General features: G+C 45.5%; 1 protein-coding gene across 3 annotated transcripts in view; it reads left to right on the top strand.

Annotated features, from left to right (window-relative positions):
• UGGT1 (UDP-glucose glycoprotein glucosyltransferase 1) overlaps nucleotides 1-25,811 on the top strand; it is a 2,047,742-nt gene that overhangs the window by 691,054 nt on the left and 1,330,877 nt on the right. For all 3 annotated transcript variants that reach the window (XM_069617855.1, XM_069617854.1, XM_069617856.1), the window contains exon 14: nucleotides 8,017-8,136. In XM_069617855.1, coding sequence (XP_069473956.1) covers nucleotides 8,017-8,136 — 120 coding nt within the window. The remainder of the gene's footprint in view (nucleotides 1-8,016; nucleotides 8,137-25,811) is intronic.

Here is a 25,811-nt window from a genome sequence, read left to right on the forward strand (position 1 = left end):
TAAGAGAGGAAGTGTTGGAAGTGGCTGCTCTTTCACTCTTGTTTACTCTCAATGGTGACTGTAGACAGAGCAGTATGGTTTGACTCCTCAGGGTTCCTTTCTGATTGCTGAAGCAACTGATTGGTGGAGGCTTGCTGTGGTTGTGCAGGGCGGTGCTGACTGATAGTAGCTGTGCTGTCGGGCAGCAGCCTCGGCTGTGGTGGGGCCCCGAGAAGCGTGGACTTACAGCTAGTGTGATGCTGGGCCACACTGAGCAGTTGAGGTGAAGCTCCTGTTGTGAGCCACTGCTTGGATCCAGGCAGTAGAATGCCAGTCTCTACTACTTCCCCGCTGTTTCAGGAATTATGGTTCGGATGACTTTTTTAATTGTACATTTTCGGATTCAGCCTAGTCTTTGTCTATTTTTAGCCTGAATTTACAGTGCATCCTGAAGGCCCATGTTAAAGCCATTTATCGGTTTGCCTTTGTTGTTGTGAGTGCTGTTAGGTGAAGAGTACTCCAGTTAGAGGAGGTGAATTAGACAATTGTAGATAACGCAGTTTGCGTGCTTGCTGCAGGAGGAACAGCCTTTCCCCACTCCGTTTACCAACAATGGGTGTTATGCAAGCAAAAACAGGAGTAAAGGGACCTGCCTACTGCTGAGCAAGGCAAGGCTGCTTTTACCAGCAACGCTAATGGCTTTGTACCTAAGGCAGTAGGGGGGGGGGGGGGGGCTTGAAGCCGTCTTAACTGAAGAGGGTGTTGGCCCTTCCAACGTGGCCCTTAAAATGGACAGTAAAATAACCACTTAATTCACTCAGGCTCAATCTGCTCCTACAGAGCCGATCTCATGAAACACGCAATCACGTTGCGCTGAATGCTTATAACGTTTCTATTGCCTCTGAAGACTTGCTTATAGACAATCATTCTCTATTGAATCTTTGTTATTCTACAAAATGAGGTCACAAATACGGCCTTGCAATGAAGTACCCGTTCAACGGTCAGCTCAATAGTCAACAATGTAGGTGAGACCAAAGAAGCAGGCCTATCGAATATGAACGTTAGCATAGCTGCTTCTCCTGAGCTCTTCAACGAACCGGTAGGACAGGTGGACTACCCCTCATCTACCACTATCAGTCATTCACAACTAACAGTTCTGACACACTAGAATTCCCAAGCAAAATACTGTTCAAACTTTGTAATAACATTTTTGAGGAATTAGCAAGCAGACAAACAGCTTTCAACGAATCAATGAATCCTACTAGAATTGTAAAGAGAGGGCCTTGTCTAAAAGTCTGCAGCAGGGCCTTCCAGTGAAATGTTACTTCACAGTGAAATCAAAACAATAGAGGAGAGCCTCTGCTCGACATTATTGGAAAGTCATTGTTTGGAAAATAATCAGGTTGTTCGCTTATTGCAACAAAATATGGATGGTGAAACCTATAAGTAACAGCCCTGTCATCGCACACACTGGGCAGCCATTGACCAACGCTTCCCTGTTCATTTTATTTAAGCTTTTTGCTGATAGAAATCAAAGAATCCTAAATCGTTCGCACATCTTGCAGATATTTGTTCTAATCCCCTCCTAGTCTTAGAGGTCTGGGATCTAAGGATATAGATCATATCAAATTCCTGGAAAATGCAGAGGCTCCTACATTACGAGTGCATTGTCTATCGTCAATTAGGCCTAGTTTCCTGAAGATGGGATACAATATTGACCAAAGTGCTACATGTACAATGCCACCCACATCAGGCAGTTTAAAGACATGGACATAAACATAACAACTAGGGAGCGGCAGCAAGTGGCTTCGTTAGGAAAGACATACTTAGGATCTATGGCCAAACAAGACCAGGACAAAGAGTGCGCCAGGTTGTCAAGGTTTTTGCTCAATAAACACTTGACAGCTCAAGTTAATAATATGGAATACTAGAGGTCACTGACATTTCACTAATCTCCCTGGAGGACTGGGAGCTGACATCGTCATACAAAAAATGTGGCTAACTACCCCAATATACATCGACCGGTATCCAGTATATCAATAATTAACCAAGAAAGGTAATACGGGATGGCCATTTGGTGGCCTCTTACTGGGTGTATGCAGTTGCCGCCCTTCAGTTGTGATTTACACACACGACTGTGCATACCTTATTGCTGTAAAAGTTGATATCACACACAACAACTTTAGCAGGAAAATGTTGCTAGCGAATGTTTGACCCGCCTTTTCCCCAGGGGCAATGAATACCGAGGGCATAATGTTAAACTTTTATGAACTGCTGCTAGGGAATAATGAATGTACAGGTGACAATATTGTTGTGATTGGTGGTGACTTGAACGCACATTGAATAGACAACAAGGGTACATGTACTAGTAAGGCTATATCCAGAGTGCTATGATACAAGCAGTACCTAATGGACACGGACAAAAATGAATAACATTTGTCCAGGATAGGGATCTGGTCGTGCTTAATGGCCATGTAAATGGTGACCACCCTGGCAAATACACTTGGAAGTCGGGCACCAGTAAAGCCTCTCTTGTTACTAATAAACAATTTTTAACTCCTGTTTGTTCCTTAAACACGGATTTTATTTTAGTGATCACACACTAGTAGCTTTAACTACTGATGCGCAATTAGTAAAGACACCAGAAAGGAAAATTGGAGATGTGGATGTGATTAGTAGGGGCAACAGGTTAGGATGGTCTGAACGTAATCTTAGTGCCGTGAGTGGGTATATCTCGAGATGTCAACTGCAGGAAATGCTGGTTTGATGTGTCTTACAAGCTACCCAATGCTGTAGTGGCCTGGATAACTAGACTTACAGCTTTTTATGTATCGCTTGGGGACATTTATAATGCTGGTAAGACACATGCTGGCATTTATAATGGGGACATTCGAGAAGCAAAGAGAACTCGGGAATCCTTTTAGGTAAGTAAACAAACTGCATGGCAGGGGAGTCGAGGGAAAACTCCAAAGTAAGCACTTGAAAAACAAATACAACTACTGTGTAAAGCAACACCGGTTTCTGACAAACAATGCTCAATGGCAGGGTATGTACGAGTGTACGAGATATTGAGAACAGGAGACGCTACAAATTCTGGCAGCTATTTAGCAAGGTCATGGGGGGGATTTCACATCTAATCAACCAGATTGACTAGGTTAAATTTATCAGTGCAAAATATGAACACGCACCTAGAAATGCTAGGCCATGCTGTAAGGAAGGGATGTATCACTTGAACTTTCATAAAGACAGCATTTGAGGCATGATACTGGAACGAAAGAAATCTAGAGCTCCCGGCCCGGATGACCTTGCAAACATTGCACTGAAAAAGAATCCAGATTTATGGGCTACAATGTTAGAAAGGATTTTTTCCAGGATCATGAATTACAACTGTGTGCCTGATTCCTGGAAAAAAGCGTTTGATTCCTGCCCTCAAAAAGGGCTCACATAAAGGCCCTGAAAAGTATAGATTATTGGCACTTCTAGACACACCTAGCAAACATTTTGCGTTGATCCTTCTAAAAGAAATTAAAACCTGGGCCGATAAGGGGGGAAGGTCTTAAGTATTGTCTAGATTGGCTTCCGGGCAGAGTCATCCACTTCACTCAATATTCTAACGTTAAATATTCTGATAAAGGAGGCCAGAAGAAAAATTCCTCTCTGAATGCTACATTTTACACCATTTACAGAGACATCCTGTGGGATAAATTGATGAAACACGATATGCCTGAAGGTCTGCTGTGATATACAGCCTGAAGTTGAACACAAACACCAGGGTTCAGGTTAGATTGAATAGCATGGGCCACTTTACAAAAGAAATAATGACCCATAGGTGATTGAAACAAGGATATATCCTTGTCACCTTCTATTCAATCTATACCGTGCTGGCCTACATTTGTAACTTATGGAAGTGGCCAAATCTAGGATAACAATGCATTGTATGCCTTGCATATGCGCATACGCTGACAAGGTCATAATGTTTTATCAAACTTTCATAGGCTTGAAGAAAAGTGCTCCTAGATTGTGTAAATATGCTAAAAAGAATGACCTGCATATAAATCTGTCAAAAAACAAATGTATGAGTTTTGGCGCCACAAATAGTTTCCACAAGTCAATTTGTACACCTCTTGTCCTAATTGAGAAGGTTGGGAATTGAACATATCTGGGTTATGAGGTCTCAACGAAGCAAGGTAATGTTGATTTTTCGAGAACAAACCAAAAAAAAAGGCTTAACTCCTTATTACTATTATTTTAAAAAAATTGCTACAAAAACAGCTGGGTGTATAGCCTCAAAGGCATTATACTTGCCTACAAGCAGAGTTTTATGTCAACAGTTATGTATGACTTGGAGGGCAGTTATGAAAAACACAAGTATCTGGCTAGGTAAAACTGAAGCAGCCATTTGGAGGAGGATTCTGGGACTTTTCAGTAGCACACCCATTCAAACTATACGTGTGGAGTCGGGCTTAACATCTTTAGGTACTCGTATACATATAAAAATAGGTCTAATGTATGTGAAAGCCATGACCCAGCTCACATAAGTCTCTTGGGCGCTATCATTCAAAGAAACAGCAATAAGACACTTAAGAGCTATACAGACATAAACAATAAATACTTCCAGGAAGTAGGGTGGAAGCCTCGCTGGAGGTATGGATTCACATAGCTTAGGCTAGAGTTTATTACAAGAGCCAAAGAATGGGATTGGGTCTGTAATCAAGAGCATGTGTCTCAATTGAAATGTTTAAGCACTTTTGCAAGGCTGAATTTTATATTTGAGACCCCAGTGATATCTATTACATTTCCCCCCAGCTTTTTACAGAAGGATGCTGTTACTCATGAGACTGAACAGGCTCCCTACTGTGTGTGGTAGTTCGTACAGCATTGATCTTTCCAAACGTTCTTGTCGACTCTGTAAGGATACAAATGAGCCAGACAAACGGACCCATCCTGATGCCATGTGCATCACTAACACATTTGTTTGAGCGCCATATGGGTAAATTTGTACATTCTAAGTATTTCCTATGCTCCAATCAATTCTGGTTCCGTTGTCTGGATTGTTCTAAATTATCTTTATCAATTGCTTTAGTCAGAATGTAGGTAATTATTGGTAAGGAGGTGGACAAAATTAGCTTTCACTTTCACAGATAGTGATGTACAAATTCTTGAATAATGAGCATGTGATAAAGCTCTTTACACTTTTGTTATGAACATTTAATAACTGACAGGGATTATATGGTGACATTTTACAGACAAACGTGTTACTTTTGACACAGGATGAACTATGTGGGTGCAAAGTAGTTAAACAAAGTATTTGAAGTGTATATTAATGTTGTTTGTAAAACCTATAGATCAGTGGTCTTCAAACTTTTTTGGCCAGGGCCCCCCTGAGCAAAATTTGGGCAGGTCGGGACCCCCCAGAAATGCCAAATGGACAGTATATATTGCGCGCCGTCACTTGCTCCCATCAAAGTCGCTGGGCTCCCTCATCCCACTCCTACCCAGTCGCTGGTCTCTCCCCACCCCATCACACACCCATGGCTCTCCCCACTCTGCTCCCATCACTATCCCATGGTTCCCGCCCATTGTGCTCCCCCCATAGTCCCTCGGTTCCCCCATCCCGTTCCCAACACAGTCTGAGGGCCAGTGGCGGCTGGTGAATCTTTTTTAAGTGGAGGGGCATTAAGGGGAGGTTCGGGGGGGTTTCCCCCTGTGAATTGTTTTTTAAATAATAGGTTAAAATGTTGCATTGTAGAGCATACTTTTAACAAAAAATGGGTAAATAGCCAAACAGTTTGCAATTGTTGCTGGGAGTCCAGGGGGCAGGCATTGATATTTTATTTCTATCGCGCTCAAGGGGGGCAGGCAAGGGAGGGGAACAGAGGAGAATAAAACAGCGATCTTACTAGGCCCAGTGACATTGAGAACGCGCAAGTGTGAGGGGAAAAGTGCATGGAAGGGGGGAGAAGTGGAAAGTGCGAAGCAGAGGAGAAACAGATAAATAACAATAAATAAATAATAAAGGCAACAAACAGTGGTAGTGCAGCCAGCAATTTGCAAGTGCTACGTTTAAGGCAGCAGACAGGGTAGGTCTGATAAGTGCAGGAAGAAAGATGGTTCTCCTCAAGTTTTAGAGTGGCAGGGCGCTGTTCCAGAGGGAGGCCCCAGCCGAAGACTGAGATCTACCCCCAGCTCGTTTCTTTGATAAACGACTGACCCTGAGGGAGTTGGAGGTAGAGGAGTGAAGAGCTCGAGAGGGGAGGTATTTGCGGAGGAATAGCTGAAGGTATTTTGGACCGAGGCCCCAGAAAGCCTTGTGGACAAGGCAGAGGGTTTTGAATGATAGATGTCCGGTAAAAAGATACCATCCCTGTCCCCTGGGCCCCACTGGTCCTAACACAATGAACATGATTATGTGTATATGCAAGGCGCTGCACATTCATACAGCAATCACTCTATCATTCACATGAGCATCCATCACCATACACTCACTCATAACGCATCCATAAACATGTTTAAATAAAAACAATGAACATAAACGTACCTTCTGCATTGGCCTGTGTGTGGGTGCTGCTCCAGCTGCTCTGTCCGTATGTGCGAGGAGGCGCAGGAGCTCCCCCTCGGACATACAGACATGCAGTGCCCCAGCCAGCATTTCCAATGAGCTATGCAATGCTGGCGAAGCAAAACGCCCCAGCACTTGCATGGCTCAGTGAGCATGTGCGGCTGGGGAACTAAACTGAACTGTCAAAGGGAAACAGTGTTTCCCTTTGACAGTTCAGCCAGCCCAGGAGCACTCCATTAGCTGGATAAAGCAGCTGAGGGAGTGCTCACTGTTTCACTGGGCTGGCTCCTTAGCTCCTCCATAATGGGTGAGGGGCCACTATGCAGTTAGTAATGTTGACCATTGTTGCTGAATATATCACAATTTACTTACATTTTAACACAAAGCACCCCTTTGGGTACTATTGAAACAGTGGGCTTCATAACTACTCTGGCGGTAGCTGTGCCGGTAAAACCGGCACAGCTGCCACTGGAGTTGCATCCGGGTCTGGCACCCGCGAATGGGCAATTACTAGGTCATGCCGAGTTAGGCGGACATGATAATTGCCCTTTCGAAGGTGCCGGTAGATCCCCATTCCCATTTGAGCCCCATATGGCTCAAATGGGAAGGGGGAGCTCGGATGCACCGGCACCGTTAATAACGGTGCTGGTGCATCCGACGAGCTGAGGTCAGACCTGGCGGGGGCTGTCAAGCACCCACGAGCACAACTCTTACTATGGCGGAACGGTAGCAACGGTGCCGGTAGCTTACCAGCACCGTTGTTACTGGTCCACCATAGTAGTAATGAGGCCCAGTCTGTGACTAAAGGAATGAATATCCATTTACAACTGTGGGCCACTTTTTCATTGTTGCCTGAGACAGTTTCATGCTTCAGCCCGCCCATGTGGGCCACCCCTGCCCATTTCTTCCAATCTAAAAATAAAAAAATAAAAAAAAAAAATAAAAAAAAAATCTTTTTTCATGCTGAGCTCTCAGGGCCCCCCTGGGATGCACCCGCGGACCCCTAGGGGGTCGCGACCCACAGTTTGAATACCACTGCTATAGATGTATTGTGTAAAGAAATAATGTTATTATCTGGATAGCATTTTTATGATGGTGTGAAAAGTGTATTTTTCAAACTTAAACGCAAACAAATAAAATAATCCAATTTTTTTCATTACATGGCAATGACTTTGTTGATACCCTAACCATAAGTCTTTGTTTTGATGCTCCATATACAGAATAATTACTATTCGTATAGCTGGAAAAACTATAAGTCAGCATTTCAGAAAGAGAAAAATGGTGCATTAAGTATTTAATTCTGCAAATGTAAGGGTTAAAGCATCCAATGCCAGAAAACTGAAAATGTTGATGCACAGCTGAATCTGGGTAGCAGTCTTGATGGGACAGCTAGATGGAAGGAAATGTTGGTGGTAGTTGCAGATGATTTTATCTGATAAGTATTCAGATTTTGTTTCCCCTTTTTCTCCCATTCTTAGTGGGTTAACAACCTTGAGCTTGACAGCAGATACAGTTCTTGGCCGTCGAATGTTCAGGAACTTTTGCGTCCCACCTTCCCCGGAGTCATCCGACAGATCCGAAAGAACTTCCACAACTTTGTGAGTAGCAGCATTTTCCTTCTCGGGCAATAGATATATAAAGTTTATCTTTTTTTAAAGTTGAAATAGAGGGTATGTGTGTGCCTTATTATAAAAGTATGTTCCAGACTTTCCACCAGATGAGCTGGGGAAAGGTTCCATCAGAGCCAAACATAAGAGTTTAGAGCGGGCCAGGGATTGTTCATTATGATTACAGAAACAATCTAGGCTCATACATGTCCTGTAATGTGACGCAAACACCACTGTAACAACTTTGTAAACACTTTTCCTATTCAATAGCCATATTTAGAACTGTGTCTCATAAGCTACATATTAGGTTACAATTCCATGTCTGGGGGTCCTGCAGTCTAATTTGATGGGACCCCTACTCCTTTTTTGCTTTGTCAGCTTTATTTTGGGGGATTTCTGAATTTATTTGGTGCATGTTAAAATATATTTCTAAAATCGGCTCCTGGGGGAGGATTTTAGGAGGCCCCTCAATTTATGGTAAACGGGGAATACACTGAGAAGTTAGCCAAACCCCAGTCAAGATGAAGTGGAAGAGCAGTCAAGGCTTTGTCTCAGGAAAAGTTTGAAAGTGGTGTAGGGCAACAATGAGTCCACACAGAACACCAATAATGTAAGTTAGTCAGTAAGTATATGAAAATATAATTATTTAGTAGGCCTTTCTAAACACAATCATTATTCAAATATCACAGGTACGTAAGGTAATCAAAAACAATACATCACATATATGTACATTGATCTTTAGAGATAATTTCACTTACTAATAGTCAACGGGTAAGTAAGTCAATGCAACAAAAACAGTTAGATTAGAGTGAATAATCACAAACCAGTTCCCTCTTTCTTATGAAGTCCAGCCCTAAGATCTATGGGGCCTTGTGCCAAAAAAGTCACAAGTTTCACTATGGTTTCTCCAGGAAAGGTATTTCAGAACTGATGCAGAGGGTTGTGCTGGTGATTAAAAAGTTATTTAAAGGATTCCAAGATGGCCACCGGAGAGTGAAGTTGTACTTCCCTGTACTCCGTGCTGGCCTCACTAAAGGATGAAACTTTGTGAGCTGAATAAAGGCAATATTGAAGGGCCAACACCCATTTTAGAGCTAGCAGAGGTGGAACAACCACGCAGAAAACGGAAATCTTCGGTCCTCCCCATAGCCACGCCCGACAAGGAGCAGGGAAGAGGAAGCAGGCGCGCAGCGCCAGGCAACGCTGTGGAGCCGGGACCGTCTGCTGGAGGATGAGCCGGCTGAGTCTGCAGTGAAGCAGAGCCTTGTGTCCAGGCTCAGAATAATATCTCCCCACTGCCCCCAGGGGAGAAGACTTTGCACATGCAGGAGTGGCGGAAAGCGGACGCAGAGAGAGTGGTGCCACACAAGATGAGCAAGCGAGTAGGACGCATCGAGGGAGAGAGGCAGGGAGCCCAAAGACAGCGGGGAGCTAGGAGCGGCGCAGGAAGAACAGAGGGTGCTGGGTTGGGCAAATAATTAAGGAGTCAAAGGATTCCAAAGTGAAAGGGAGGCCCTGGGGGGCATTGTACACACAGAGTGAAACAAGTGAACTTGGCCCCCACGGGCAGAGTTTAAAGCCAGCAGACACACAGCAGCATACCAGGCACTACCTCCCCCCGCAGGCTATCGGACAAATGAGAGGACTGTGAACAGCATTCCCCCAAGGGGTGAGTCACGTGAAGGGGATTTTAAGAGAAGCTGAGCCCAATAAATTTAACTTGCTGCTAAAGCGCTAAGACTACATACAGGAGGCTGATTGATGAAACCTAGCTTCACAGTAGCGGTACAGCGAAGATTATGACACTCAGCAGAAGTGACACTATGGGTGTGTTAAGACAATAGGCATTCTGCAAGATACATTGGGCACATTGAAGAGTCAATAGTTACGTGAGCCATTAGGAGCCTGCGTTGAGAAGCATTTATCTAATCACCCCGAAAGCGGACACAAGCTTTCCATTCCAACTGCAACAACAGCAATCTGACAGTGCCGAGCGCTGCTCCTCTGGACAGTGCTACAAAGCCCATATAAGCAGCAGCAGCATTTTCTGGGCAGCAGAAGACGCAACAAGCCTACAAATGGCCCTTCAACATACTCAGATGCTAAGACCTAAACGAAACCAGACCCCAGCATGACAGGGAGCTACTTACTCAGGGTAGGAAAAGGGGCCTGCTGGAAAGGTGCTGGCAGCAGAATCCGGTAGAAGTCCCAGCGAGCAAGACAGGAAAACAACATAAGTAAGCAGAGGACTCGCAGGAGAACAGAGACATGGCACTTAGCAAGGACGACCTGCAGGAATGTCTTAAGGGCATGTAGGGCAGGATGTTGTTATCTTTCCAGGAACAAATGGTGAACTTAAAAGAACTAAAAAGCTCCCTGATGGAGGTTCGGGAAGAGATCAACACCCTGGGTAACAAGCTAGACATTACTGAACAGGGCCTGTCCAAAGTTTGCAGCAATGTCGGCAGAACTCAGAATTGTTGGAACAAATTGCCACAGCAACACACAACCTGGAAATCCAGTCCTAAGATCTCGAAAATCGATCTAGAAGGTCGAACATAAGAATCAAAGGCTTGGCAGAGACCAATACGGATGCAGGCCTAAAGCTAATAGTCCAACAATGCTTTGCAACCCTCACGACAGAAGCCTCTCCAGAGGACATTCGTATTGCCCGCATCCATAGGGTGGGCTCCAGAAGGTCTGGACCGGGAGACCGACCAAGAGACGTGTTGGCAACACTGGCTTCTTATGAAGAGAGAAAAAAAAATCCGAGCAGCCAGGGGACAGACAACTATCACAATAAATGGATCACAAGTCCTTCTGTTCCAGGATCTAGCGGCGACCACATTACAGAAAAGGAGAGCAATGGGCCCAGTGATGAAGGCACTCGTCGACAAAAAAAAATCCCATACAAATAGACCTTTCCCCTTGGCCTACTCTTCTCTTGGGACGGAAAGCAACAGAGGGCCACTGCATGCCCCGAAGGCCTCTCAATATTGAGAATGGAGGAGGGGCAGGCGGATCCCAACAAGAATAGGCGAGGGGCCTCCCGGCAGAGGAATAGACCTTGGGACTGGTCCAGCACAGGAAGGAGAAGAGGAGACAAACTAAAGGGCCCTCTATTGAAACAGAGAGGGGACGAAGACTGTTAAGGAGAATAAACGCAGGGATCCAGGGGAGAAGACTCTGTGATCTTATTGGAAGAGACATAGGCGGAAGCAAAGAGTGGGGAGGAGGGGATGAGAATGGTGGGAGAGGGGTGACGCAAAGGTATCCAGCAGGTTATACAGGCCGGGCAGGGTATTTATGAGGGCACCTCTTGGAGTCCATAAAAGGTTACTTAACATACATTTTCCGGGTAAAACGTGGGCCGGTTCCCAAGTAATTTTGGGATCTATCATTGGATACCGTGCCTAGATGATGTGGGATTCTGCGAGGGGAGAGGGAAGAGAGTGGGGGAGACAGGGAATAGGGAAACGCAGTGTCTGACGTCACGGAGACGGCAGGTGAAGGGACGATACAAAGGGACCAAAAGATAACACGTAGTGTTAGAAACAAGGGCATTGGAAAATCTTTCACAATATTGGATGGGAAGCTGTGTGGGGGAAAGCTGTGGGGGCATCTGATGAACCGTAAGGGAGAAAAGAGGGAAGGGGTCCAAAAGAGATTGCACCATGGTAGGGAATAAGTCGTTAAGAATACTCTTGCATAATATACGGGGCCTGAACACCCCTAGAAAGCGGAAGAAATTAGAAGCACATCTCAAAGGTGGGGGGGGGCAGCAGATATTCATGTACAAAAGACAAATATAAAAATGACTGACAGTCTTGGATTGTGCATAGATCATTTTGCACAGGTCTACCAGGCAAATGCCAAAAATAAAACTACAGGAGTCCTGATAGGCCTCAGAAACATGCCGGGAGCTAAGGTAATTTGCACCCTGGGCAATCACAATGGCAGATATATATTTATCCAAATCCGCCTGGAGGATAGGGTTTTCACGATTGGTGCTCTATATGCCCCCAACACCACGGGACAGGAGGCATTTCTATATCAGGCCCTGGAGAAACTGGAAGACTTTGAGTAAGGGGAGGTTCCCTTAACAGGGGACTTCAATTTAGCCTGGGACCCAGACAAAGGCAGGAGCAACCAAGGGTTAATTAGGGATTATGGCCCGTCCAGCACCTTAAAGGACATGCTCACAGACTTGGCACTGAGAGACTTGTGGAGTGCAAAAAAAGGCGACGAGGCAGCGTACACATGTTTCTCCCGTGTTCATCTGACATTCTCTAGGATCGATAATGTATGGTGAACTCCAGGGGTACTTGGGGCACTGATGGAGATAAGGGTAGGCCTGATCTCCCTGTCAGACCACTCCTGATCTCCCTGTTGGACCATGGGTACAGTTAAGAGGGATGACCCTGCGGAACCCGGTGTGGTCATGGAAAATGCCCAGGGAAGTGTTACATCACACAGTAGCGGGGAAAACACTGAGGGACAAAGCTAGAACCTATTTTGAAATAAACTACACGCAAGGGGCTCCTCTAGATGTAGACTGGGACGCTTTTAAGGCAGTGCTCACGGGGGAAATAATGTCTCTCAATGCGCAAAGGTCAAAAGAGCAGGACAGGTTAGAAAAGGACCTGGAGGCCGAACTGAGAAATGCCGAAAGAGAATTGGCGGAAAAGAAGAATAAGGCAAATTATAGCAGGGTAAAGGATAGTATGAGACAATTCGATCTATTGCGAACGGGTAGGTCGGAGAAATCACTACTTGTATTATATTAGGGCAAATAAGGCAGACAGAATGCTAGCGAGACTCCTAAAACAACAGAGTAGTTAAAGCAACATAGACTGCATTAAGTTGGCGGATGGCACAGTCTCTACAGAGTCAAGAGACATTATAGACTCCTTCTCGACCTTTTATACACAGCTTTACTCCTCAGAGAGACCAGTTCAACAAACCATACAGGAATGTTTAAGCTACAGGTGCCGAAGGTTAACCAAGAAGACGGGGACTTTCTTGAAAAGGATATAACCGAGGAGGAAGTAGGGAAAATTATTAAATGTCTCCCCAGTAACAAAGCACCAAACGGGGGGAATAACACGCTCCATGTCGTAGTCGAGGGTTGTCCTCTTCGGGAAACCGAATAAAGACCTAACGAGTTGTAGCTCATATCGGCCCATAGTGTTGCTTAACATAGATGCCAAAATATACACTGGGATCCTTGCGGGTAGAATAAAGAACGTATTGCCATCTATGATTGGTCAGGACCAATCCGGCTTCATTTCCGCGGGACAATTGTGGAATAATACAAGAAAGGTCATTCATCTGATCGAGAAGGTAGAAGTCAAACAGATCCCGGCGGCACTGATATCCCTAGAAACGGAAAAGGCTTTTGATAGGGTAGAATGGCCATACCTGTTCCAAGTAATGAAGCATATGTGGTTTGGGCCAAATTACATTCATATGGTGGAAGCAAATTACAAAGGTCCATTGATGAGACTTTCCATTAACACACATGTATCTGCCACTATTTGAATAGAGCGGGGCATGAGGCAGGGATGCTCCTTATCCCCCCACTTATATGCAATTTATCTAGAACCACTGCTAACTTCAATTAGATTAGAAAATAACATGAAAGGTATCCCATTCAGTAGCAAAACACACAAGACAGCTGCAGGCGTAATGCTGATGACAGTGGAACCGGAAAAGTCAATCCCAGCCTTGGTAGCAGTACTGGTGGAACAAGAAAAGATATCTAGGCTTAAAATAAATATGACTAAGTCAGAATTGCTGGAGCTGGGCCTACCAAGAGAACAATATGTGGCCATGCATAGGTGTTCTCCCTTCAGAACAGCCGTAGGTAGTATTTCATATTTACGGTTAGAACTAACCAGCATGATATCCACTCTATGGCCCTCATTACAACCCAGGCGGTAAGTTACCGCCTGGGTCGTACCCTTACCACCATGGCGTAAACTACGTTTACGCCATGGTGGTTGGCGGATTTACCGCCCCATTCCAAGGTGAGTGGGGCGGTAAATCCCCATTTCCCATTTTACCCTTCACCATTCTTGCCCCATAGGGCATAATGGGAATGGGGAAAGGCGCTAATTACGCCACCGTAAATTACGGTGGCGTAATTAGCACCAAGGTCCCTTTGCGGCATGGGTTTTAACGCCTGCAAAAAGCAGGCGTTAAAATCACCATCCCGCAAAGGTACCTTGGAATCAGGCGTTAAGGGTCGGCGCCGTTTACTGCGCCGTAAACCCCTTAACGCCTGGGTCCTAATGAGGGCCTATATAAGGCCAATTACATGGGAATACTAAAGAAAACAGGAAGATTTCTCGAGATGGACCCCCTCCGTATCTCCTGGCTGGGGTGAATAACGACAGTCAAAATGGTGACTCTCCCCAGACTCCTGTATACATTTCAGACCCTTCCGATTGCAGTCCCACAGTCGTTCTTTAAGACGCTAAACACAATGAAATCCAAATTCATCTGGCAGAATAAACGCCATAGGGTCACTCTAGATCCGCTTAAAAAGCGAATACATGCAACAATGGTGCCCACAAAACCTGAGAATACTGGACTTTAGGTGATCTTGAGGTGATCCCATGTGCAAATAGAACCAGGTTCTGAAAACCAAGTGAAATAACGTTTACAAGATCATGTTGGCTAAGAGGGATCTAGAGGGTGGCAAAGTCAATGGGTGCAAATGTTGTAAAAATGCCAATCCAATTTATTTATTTTTCAAAGTTATTTAAAGTGAGAAGTATTAGCCTCAGGTAAGTACCTACTCTAGCCTCTTACAAATGTAAGTCTTAGGACCAGATCCTTGATCCAGGTTTGATGACCAAAGGCCAGAAGTAGTTTAGGGACAAGGGCTATCTTCCCAATGTTTCCTTATTGCAGACAGGGGGGGACAAATAGGTATGTTCACTTACCCCCTGACTCACTTTCTTCCAGGTGACACTGCAGGTCTTCCAGAATTCGTTGGTTTGGGTGTGGGGAGCCCTGGGATGGTGGGTGCAGAGGTCCGTTTTTGTGTCTGGAGCTGTTCATGGTTCTCGCCCAATTGTTCCGGGCAACTTCTTGAAGAAGACCATCAAACGAAGGAAAGATGTAGACCTCAGCGGTGCAGACCCTTCATATGGCATATCATGGGATCGCAGAAGGATGGTTCCAGCGTAGGTGACCACGGTCAGGCTGTAAGGCGACGGCTGATCTTCCAGCGGTGAACACCGAGGCAACCCAGGTCCAGATCCCTCTTCGAGTGAATGGTGAAATTGCAAGGACAGGCTACTTATTGCATAAGCTGAAGATCCTGAGAGTCCCAAGACCCTGTTCGTAAATGTGAGGGCTGCAGTGCTGTAGCCAGAAATGGAGCGAGTTGGTCCAGAACATTTCCAAGGCGTGGATCTGCAAATGTTAGGAAAGCTTTCTCTTTTTGAAACTTTCCCTCAATAGTTTTATGGACCCCCTTTTTTTTGTTGCTATGTTAATGAACCTGATCTGAGTTTTTGAATGGAAGTAAAGCCTTCAGCTTCACTTCCCTTTTGCTCATTTGTTTTGGTGAAACTGATCAGTCCTTCAGACTACCAGTACCGGCAAACTAGGTTTCCCTTTTGCATTCTGTGACTTTTAAACATTGCACGCAGCATCTTACAATGCAGTGCAATGGGGATATTTGTGTATCACCTGTGACGAATCCCTAGATGTCGTCACTTCTCTCCAAGAGGGAGCCCGCTCCCATGAGGCCAGAGTGGTGAGGCCCTACCCGATAGTCTTACAAAGGTAGCGGGCGCCCCTCTCTCGACAGAACAAGGCCTGATAACCTGTTCAGTGGTTATTAACCACTTGAGAGTTCGCAGCCACTGCTTTTACTCACTGTGCCTTTCACAGATGGGAAATATCCATTTGCATATCAGTCTTTGTCCTGCCCAGGGGCAGTCCAGCACCGAAATGCAATGGCAATTCCAACCTGAACGAGAGTACCACCAGCAACCCCATACACGTGTTTCACCCTTGTTGGGGATCATCAGTGAGGTGAAGCTGATGCCTCTCTAAGCACAGTGAGAGGGAGACCACGTCTGGTTGCCCCCAGGAGACCTAGGGTTACCAATCCCAGGTTCCTTATAAAATAGTTTTACAAAGGTAGCGGGCGCCCCTCTCTCGACAGAACAAGGCCTGATAACCTGTTCAGTGGTTATTAACCACTTGAGAGTTCGCAGCCACTGCTTTTACTCACTGTGCCTTTCACAGATGGGAAATATCCATTTGCATATCAGTCTTTGTCCTGCCCAGGGGCAGTCCAGCACCGAAATGCAATGGCAATTCCAACCTGAACGAGAGTACCACCAGCAACCCCATACACGTGTTGCACCCTTGTTGGGGATCAGCAGTGGCTGCGAACTCTCAAGTGGTTAATAACCACTGAACAGGTTATCATGTCTGTTCTTGCGAGAGAGGGGCGCCCGCTACCTTTGTTAACCTACCCGATAGTCCCCTGTGGGTGGTACACAGTGGGAAGATCTCATGGGGAAGAGACTCCCCTGTGAGGACAGGGATGACCATCTAGGTAGAAGACGGTATGACATCCCTCGCCCAACACCATACACACCTCCATATTCCAAACACCCCAGGATCACCCCTATATAATCCATGTATATGTGAAGGGCTGTGGAGTTAAACTCTAGTTAGATAGACTACCTTAGGGAGACTCATCTGATAAATACTGAGATGCAGAGGAGGTGTGGAGTAATGAAGAACACCCTGTGGAACACAGATGAACGTTCTAGTCTTCTGCGGGGAAGTTTGCAACCAACTAACCAGTTGTCTATCAATAAAAGGGAAGAAGGACTAAATTAAGGAAGAGCACGTGGATCCAGAGGCCGGAGGGAACCAGTCCGTAAGGAAGTGTCCTATCCTGTTGGGGAGAACAGCCGGTGTCCAGTGCGAGAATGGAAAGCACAGAACGTAGCTGGGGAGAAGCAAAGCCTTGCGGGAAGATGCTAAAGGAGTTCTCTGTTCCCCACAAGAAGGCTAACCAAATCCTGAAGCCAGGAAGTCCCACCAGCATCAAGGTTGCAGTGGAGACCAGCCTACAGAGGTGCACCCCGAGCTCTGGAAGTCTCGACCACATATCTAGACCCCGGAAGATGTAATGGGAGATACGGAAGAGCCAGAGGGGGCAACGCCCAGGGTTCTCCCAAGACCGACCGACTGACGGTTGGAAAGTTATTGGGAACAACCAGAGACTGGTCTGGGACCTGCACCCATGAAAAGAGAGTAATATGATCCTCGTGGCAGTACCTGGCAGGAGAGTGAACCAGGTCTGCCAGAATCAAACTATAGAGAAAAACGGGTCTAGGACCTGCACCTAAAAGAAAGAAGAAATAGAAACCATCTTGCTTGTGGCAGTACTTGTCAGCAGAGTGAACCATGTCTGCCCATCTGCCCAAGTCTCAAGAGGGGGAAGCCTGGGTCTGGGACCCTCAAAGTCAAGAGAAGCCAGGCTAAGGGCGTCATTCCCCCTGGTGTTGTGAGCTGTGGATATAACGTGAGAGAAAGGCCAGGGAAGGAAGTAATTCCCTCTTGTGAAGGCATATGAAGCAAGACATAGACAACAGATTCAATTTTCTAAATAAAATGATTTATTTTCTTATTTGTCAGGATGGAGTAAATCGTAACTTGCCCTATGCTTAGGTGGGATTTCCTACGTAAAGAAACTTGGGATAGTCAGTGTTAGTAAATCAACTTAAGTCTGTCTGTGTCCAAAACCTACACTTGCCCTCACAACTAAAGATAAACTATGTGTAGGGATGTCAGCAACCAAAGAAACAGTCCTCCAAATAGAGTTCCAAGCTACTACCAGATTCTGGCTTACTTTCCAGCTTCTCCTTCCCCAGGGTCTCCTTCCCGAAGAGGTCAACACAGTTCATAAAGTCTTGGGGTTCCCTTCCCCAATAAGTCAGCTCTTCCAGCTTCATACCCTACAATCGGTTCAAATCTCTTGGTTTTCAAAAACAGTTCCAGTTCAACTTTGTAATCCTTCAGACTTTTCAGTAGTTCATACAGATTGCTCTCTTTCTCCTTCACTTCAGCAATCCTGTTATAAGAGGTTGTTTCTTTATCTGTACTTTCCAAGCAGGGTTCACTCGGTTTAGGCGCAGTTGGCGGACCACACGGTTCACTCATTACAGGTCACGCAAACGATAACCCTTGGCACTCTGTTATCCTTCTGTATTATTTGGATTTTGTTACTAATACAGGTTTCCTCTCTGCACCTGTGTCATGGGTTTACATTCACTTCTGATTCTCCTTGGCAGTCTCTTAGCTTTGCCACAATGTGTTTTCCACACAACTTACTCTGTGGGGTTCACCCGGGTTCACCCTTTTCCACCACCTTGCTTTCACAATATTCATAAGTGCTTTTCACTTGCTTTTTCACATAGTTCACTAATGCTAGCTACTCGGTTTTCACTTTGTTTATATGTTCAACATAACTTTCCTTTAGTTTGGTATTCAATATCACTTATTTCACGTTTAAATGCATTTGTAACAACTTGCAGCTTGCTCGGCATTCAAAACCTCTGTCTGGGTGCCACAACCAATTATCACAGGTGTCAGTTAGTTCGGCATTACAATATGCCCATTTGCAGACCCAGGAGCACCCCGGTATGCATGTTCCCTTTATTCCACTCACCGCTATGCGGCTGCTCCTCCAGGTTTCCTCTCTTCTTTCTGGCTTCCTTTTGCTTCGCCTACACTTTTTGGGAGGCTCGCTGCTTTCTGTAGGTAGCTCTGCTCTTCTCTCATGGATGCTACCAGTGGCTGGTAATGCTTGGGAGCCTTGCGTGACACACAACTCCGTCTGTGGGCACAACACAAAGGAGGCTGCCGGTGTCTTGACCCTCTAAGGGCCTGCTCGGACCCTGGCATCACTATTTCTCTTCTGCAGCACCCAGCGTCCTTCCTGCTGGCCCCTCTACAGCCTGCTCCACCGTCAGCCGTGTCCTGTCCTCCAGACAGGGTTCTCCTTCTGTGCTGGCAGTCCCACCTTTTATGTATCTGTGGCCTGTTAACTGGTTGCAGGTGCAAGTCCTTGGTTTCAGTTGCGTGATCATAATTAATGCTATTCACTGGACATGTCTGACTTTTGCAATGGTATTCCTCTGCAGTCCTCTTCCTCATCTCAGTACAAGAGTAGTGTGAATGAATGGGAGTGTGTACAACTCCTAGGCGCCTCATCCTCGTCCCAGTTTTAAAGGGAAATGATTGTGTGTAAGAAAGAGAAAATGACTGGCAATAACCTATGAAGGCAGGGTGAGGGTAGGGTTTATTCTTACAAGGTAAAGGGGGATACCACGTCTCACCCAAAGACATCATCTCCCCACTCCCCAAGATCCCTCCACCCAGGTGATCGTCTCTTGCATCTCCACCCCCAGGGTCGGGATCCAAGAGCGATGACCTTTTCCTGGCCTCCTGAGAAGAGGATCCAGGGGGAATAGAAGGGAGGATGCCTTCAGGTTCCTCAAACCCTGATATTTTGAGCTGTATAAATAACGTGGGAGAAAGGCCAGGGTATGGGAGTCATTCCCCCTGATGTTGTGAACTCTGTAGCTAAAGTGAAAGAAAGACCAGGGGTGTCATGGCCACTTTCTGAATCTTCACACACCCACAAAGGTGTAACAGCCTCAACTACTTAATTTCCAGCTGAGTTCAGTACACCCGGGAAGGAAAGGGGAATGGAATAATATACATTCAGACACTGGATCTGCAAACTTGTCCTGGTATCTGCATGGATGAGAAATAACATACAAAGTTAATTCACCCTTCTTCCCCCCCCCCCCCTCCTTTCTTATCTCAAACCTTAGAGAAAATACCTGAAAACTCCTCTGCAACAGCTTAGAAGAAAATATTATTCCTTTGAACTTGAAAATCCACCTCTGGTGAACTAATATCTACCTCCAGCTGAAAGCTGGCTGAAGAATTTCATGTGAAGCCATATTCTTCCTTAGTGAATCTCTTTTCTTCAGCTGCTTTTAGGTTTTCTCATCTTCCCTGTATATTCCTACTAAAGAAATAACTAACCAAACTCTATATTATTTCCCTATTTATATTGACTAATTACCCTAAACTATTTCATTAAAATCAGGTTATGGTTTTCTTTGCCTTGTCCCAAGACCTTCTCAGAGTCTTGTATACCTTATCCTACAACATTAGAAAAGTGTATACTTTCTTCTGAAGTCTTTCAAAGTTCTTGCCCAATTGTTCGCCAAATAAACGTACAGATTCCTTTTTTGAGTATTTAAAACAGTTAATGAACAGCCGTTTACCTTTTGAAAACGTGTAATGCTTACTCTCAAAACTTGAACAGTTTGCATAATAACGTTCGCCAGGAAGCTGATAAGGAAAATGAACCCCCTGTCAACGTGCACTCCTTACGTAAACAAAGGCTTCAGTCTATGCAGATCGATCTCTGTGCCGAAAAAAGGAAACGCGTGCCTCTCACCTTCTTCTTGAAGACTGCTCGGATCCCAGAACGACACAGCGAATTCTCACCTCACACATTGCGCTGCCAATCAGAGACGCTGCTTTGCTTGCTCTACTCCAATCTTACTCTCTGTACTGCAACTCAGCCCCTGGCCTCTTTCGGTCTTGGCGTACACTTCAAGCGCAGAACTGTGCCGGAGTGAAGCGCAAGGAAAGGTTGCGTTACTGCACAAGATGTAATTTAACCTCTTCAGCTCAACAAAATTAACACGCACACTGCAATTATTTCTCTCTAACTTCCCAACTAACCAACTGGTCTGCCTTTAGTAATTTTACAATGAATTTCTGAACAGCCTAATGCACAATATATATTCTTATTTTAACTGCAGAATTGAACTTAGCTTTTTTGATGATAGTTCTCTTCATATCTTCTTCTTTCCTGGAATGAGGATGCACACTCTTTCATCTTGACTTTTTACTGATGAAGAATGTTGCTTTTCTTGGTAACTACGCCTGAAACTCTGGAACTTTCAAAAAACATGACCTACTCAAATTACAACACTAATGAAAGGAGGTTTAGAATGTTCTGCTTGCCCTTTGTCCTTCCGTCCTCCAATCACAGGTCCTGTTCCTCCCCTGCATCTTGGTCAGGGAACCCACTAGCTCGCGGAATAACACCAGCTCTCTGAATAACACACGTCTAGGCCCAAACCAACCTCAAAGGAAACTTGCAGAAATATATATAGAAATGTATAGAGACTGTTAAGGGGATTTACCTATTGTGCATGTAATCTTCCTTGAAACCTGACATTCCCCCTGGTGTTTTGAACTGTGCAGCTAAAGTGAGAGAGGGTGGAAGGTAGTCATTCCCCATGGTGGTGTCAAACTGTGAAACCACATGAGAGAAAGGCCAGAGGAAGGGAGTCATTCCCCCTGGTGTTGTGAACTGTGTAGCTAAAGTCAGAGACAAGCCAGGGGAAGTGGTATTGGTATCTGCAAGAGGGATCCAATCGGTGATCTACGGAAAGGGAGTCATTCCCGCAGGAGTGAATAAATGGTGAACTTTCTGATACAGAGTGTTAAAGGATCGGCAGTCCTTTGTTTGTGAAATAATAAAACGGGGAAGGGAATCAACCCATCTAGTGAGGAGCCTACGACAAGAACTGTGCCATCCTTTCCAGGAGAAGAGTCATTCTCCTGGACCAAGAACATTGGCATAACCTTTAGTTTAGTTATGCGTGTAAGGGACAGAGATAGGGACTTTTGACACAGCAAGAAGGGCTTTATAAATTACAAAGGACATTTGACAGCTCCATTATCACTTTAGTTGAGACAAGGAAACCCCTCATATATTTAGGGAGATAGGTGTTTTTCTTTATTTTTATACTGAATAAAAGTCTATAGCAATCACTATGCCCACCTGTGTCAGTCTCCTCCTTCTGCACCCTTACATACACTAGCTTTTTACTTTTGGGATTTTTGGTTACTTTTACATGTGCCAGAAGACCAGCTGGTGGCATTAGATTAATTTTGACCATTATTGCATTTTTAATGTGCACATTCGTGTTTACCGCGTATGGCTACTAGACGTGGATAGTGCCTAAAATGGCTGTGCCATAAGATTTTTCGTATGTTCTTTGGCCATATTCTTTGGCCTTCTTCTGGCCTTCTCAGGTCAAGAAATGCCTTTCATGGAAATCCCCTTCCTGGGAAAAGCTGTGGCTTTCACGTGCAAGGGGGCTTTGTGTGGGAGCCAGAGTAGGGGTCTGGGATGGTCTGTCCTGTCTGTTTGAATGTTGCAGATCCTTACCATCGGTGGACATGGTCATACTCCCAGCCTGAATCTTGGATGAAAGGAGGACTCCTGCAACTGTGTGACAGATCTTTGTTGTAACCCAGACTTCTACGTAGAAGAGCAGCCCGCTGACCACCTGATAACTCCTGATGGTGATCAGCATTGACTCCAGTCATTGGCCTGGTGAAGCCTTGCTCCTCTACCTGATCTCAGAAGACCATTGTTGTTGCTTCGACCCCTGGACTGGTGCACAGGGCACTTTCAGCATCAGGTTTGTGTCCGACTAGTCAGAAGTTCAGTGCACTGACCAAATGGAGCTGACGGCTGGATAGCTGGGCACCCTTGGCACGACGATAAGAAGGCCTCTGCGGAGCAGGCTACCTCGGGGGACCACTAGGATGCAAAGTAGGTGGTTTGCAGCTGCAGTCCCCACAATAAAGCGGTGACAGGCGATCCTTGTGGTAAGAAAAAAGGAACCAGGCCCTGCATGGTTTCTCTTCGGTCCAGAAGGCAGTAACTGCAGGGGAAAACTTCTTGTCTCACAGGTCAAAGATCTGCAGAGTTGCAAGGCTGAACGACAACTGGTGTAGTGAGGTGGCCCAACAGAGAGCTGGCCAGCCATCTGCGATGTCAGGGACGCTTCTGAAGGCTCAGCAGGCACAGATCCTCAAGCAGAGGTCGGGACAGGGTGTTCCCATCATTCCATGGGTCAGAGCACTGCAGAGGATCTGCTGAAGATCTGTTAATTGGAGCAGGGCTTCACTGGGACTTGGCTGGGACAGTGCTGGCTGGCTGGCAACAATGGTCGTTGTTGGTCGTCAGTGGGCTGCATTTCTTTGTAGGGGTTTTTGGATCCAGCAATGATCTGTTAAATGGCTGCAGGAGTCCTCCTTTTATCCAGGATTTGGGCCCACGCCCATCTGTGGTAAGGATCTGCACCAGTCAAACTGGCAGTGGTTGTCAATCATGGACAGCCTCTGGCCAACACATATGCCCATCAACAGACACACTTTGTCTTGGATGTGTACTGGGTCCAGATTGACCCAGCCCCTATATCCGGCCACACACACACACAGACCGCCACTTTTGCCCAGGAAAGGATTTCCCATGTATGACAATTCCAGACCTGAGGGGGCAGGAAGAAGGCAAAGACACAAAATGGCAGGAAACATATTTTGTGGCACAGCCATTTTAGAGTATTATGGATAATCTACATGGCATTATGTGGTAAAATGCAAAAGGTAACTTGAGAAAAATCAAAAACCATGAAGAAAAATATATGCTGCCACCATCTCATTCTGGACACATTGTGTCTGCAATAGTAAAGTTAAAAAAGACAAAGTAAAAGGGACACAAAGTATCTCTACCGCACTTCAAGATAAGCTGGTGTTTGCAGTTCAAAAATAACAAGTCTGCTATGGGAGACTGGGTCTCCCAGGACTGATTGTTTTAGGGACTGATTAGTCTCCCCTGAAAAGTTGTGAAAAAGCAAGGCAGGTGACTTACCTCAAATAATCAGATCTGGGTGCAGACAATAGCTAAAGAGATGGGAGATCCCATTAAAGTCTATATGAGGAAAACGGCAGAAACTATTTCCTAACAATTTATTTTTGTTCAACTTTAATTTAAATTTTTCAATTTGTATTTTATTAAATTTATATAGCGCTTTAATCCAGTGCTTTTCAAGAGGAACAAGCAACATTGAAGCATTAATTAACAATTGAATCACAACCAGAAAACAGTACAAGGAACAATTTACATTATTGATGAGGTAAGGTGAGAGTAGAGAGGTACCAAGGTGTGAGAGGGAGTTGGAGGTATGAGAAGTGGTAGAAGTAGAAGTAAGAGAGGAAACAAGAAGGTGTAAGTATGAAGAATGGAGGAGATAAGATTAGAGAAGTGCGGGAAGTAGGGTTGGAGGGTTTAGAGATGAAGGAGAGGGTGAGGTGGTACAGAAGTAAGAGAGGGAGAAGGAGGTGTGGGTAGAGGTAGTAGCAGAAATAAGAGAGGAAGCAAAAGGTGTTAGGGAGGTGAATGGAAGAGAGATGATTTTAGAGAAGTGCAGAAGGTAGGGTACGAGGGAGTAGAGCGGATGGGGAGGGGGAGCTGGTTCCAGTGGAAAGGAGCGAGTAGTTGCAAAGAGCGGGAACGGGCGCAGGGTGGTGGTGGTGGTGGAGGAGAGAGTAGGTAAAGATCGGCAGAGCAGAGAGAATGAGAAGGGGTATAGAAAGTGAGAAGGGAGGATAGGTGGGGGGGGCAAGACCATAGAGGGATTTGAAGACTAGACAGAGGAACTTGAATTTGACCTGGGAGTGGAATGAGAGCCAACCTAGAGAGGTGAGAGAAGAGGAGCTGGAGTCATGTTTATTGAATTTATATTGCGCTTTAAGCCAAAGCGCTTTACAATATAACCGGTACAAAAGTGAGAGAAGCATATTTACAAGCATGAACAGGTCATTAGAACAATAAGTAGTCATGAGGTGAGAGAAGGCAGAGGGAGCGGATGGCACATGGGTAGACAGATTTGAGTGGGCAGAGGTGAGAGGAGGGGAGTTCAAAGAGAGGAGCAGTAGAAAAGTCTGCAGAGGGAGGTGATTAAGAGTTTAGTTGCGTGAAAGGTTAGGAAAGGGTCCAATTTTACGAATGTTGTAAAGGTGAAAGCGGCAAGATATCGCAGTAAGAGAAATGTGGTGAGACAGGGAGAGGTGGGGGTCAATGTGAAGACCAAGGTTACGGGCATGGGGAGAGTTGGGAGGGGGGAAAGAGAATGAAAGGGGGAGGGGAGGAAGGAGGAAGTGTGTTGGCAGGGAAGAAAAGGACTTCAGTTTTGTCAGCATTAAGAGTAAGGAAGTGAGAGGACATCCAGGATTTAATAGCAGAGAGGCAAGAAGAAAGCTTATGGTGGATGTCGGGAGAGAAAGAGGAGAAGGAGAGGAAGAGCTGGGTATCATCAGTGTAGAAATGGTGTGAGACACCAAATGAGGAGATGGGAGCTAAAAAGGAAGTGTAAAGTGAGAAGAGAAAGGGGCCAAGGACAGAACCTTGTTATCTCAACAATGTCAATGAAGCACCTCATAAGATAAAAACAACACCAACATTTGCCCATACCCTTTGCCCAACATTAGCCAAGTTTTTCTGGCTTATATAACCTTTTTGGCTTGGCCGTGCCCTCCCTTTCTCCCTGGAGATCCCCACCTCATGGCCAACAAACATCTGTGTGATAACCGTCAAACTGATGGCCCCTCCATGCATTCCTCTATCCCATCCACCACCCGAGGTACCAAGATGGCTTGTTCCCAGAGGTCCATTGAACATGGACTTTGGATCCCACCCCTCCCTCCATACCTTATTCTCAGCATACAGTCTAGAG

The sequence above is a fragment of the Ambystoma mexicanum genome, chromosome 10 (genome assembly GCF_040938575.1).
Source record: "Ambystoma mexicanum isolate Mex_15411 chromosome 10, UKY_AmexF1_1, whole genome shotgun sequence".
NCBI classification, from domain to species: Eukaryota; Metazoa; Chordata; class Amphibia; order Caudata; family Ambystomatidae; genus Ambystoma; species Ambystoma mexicanum.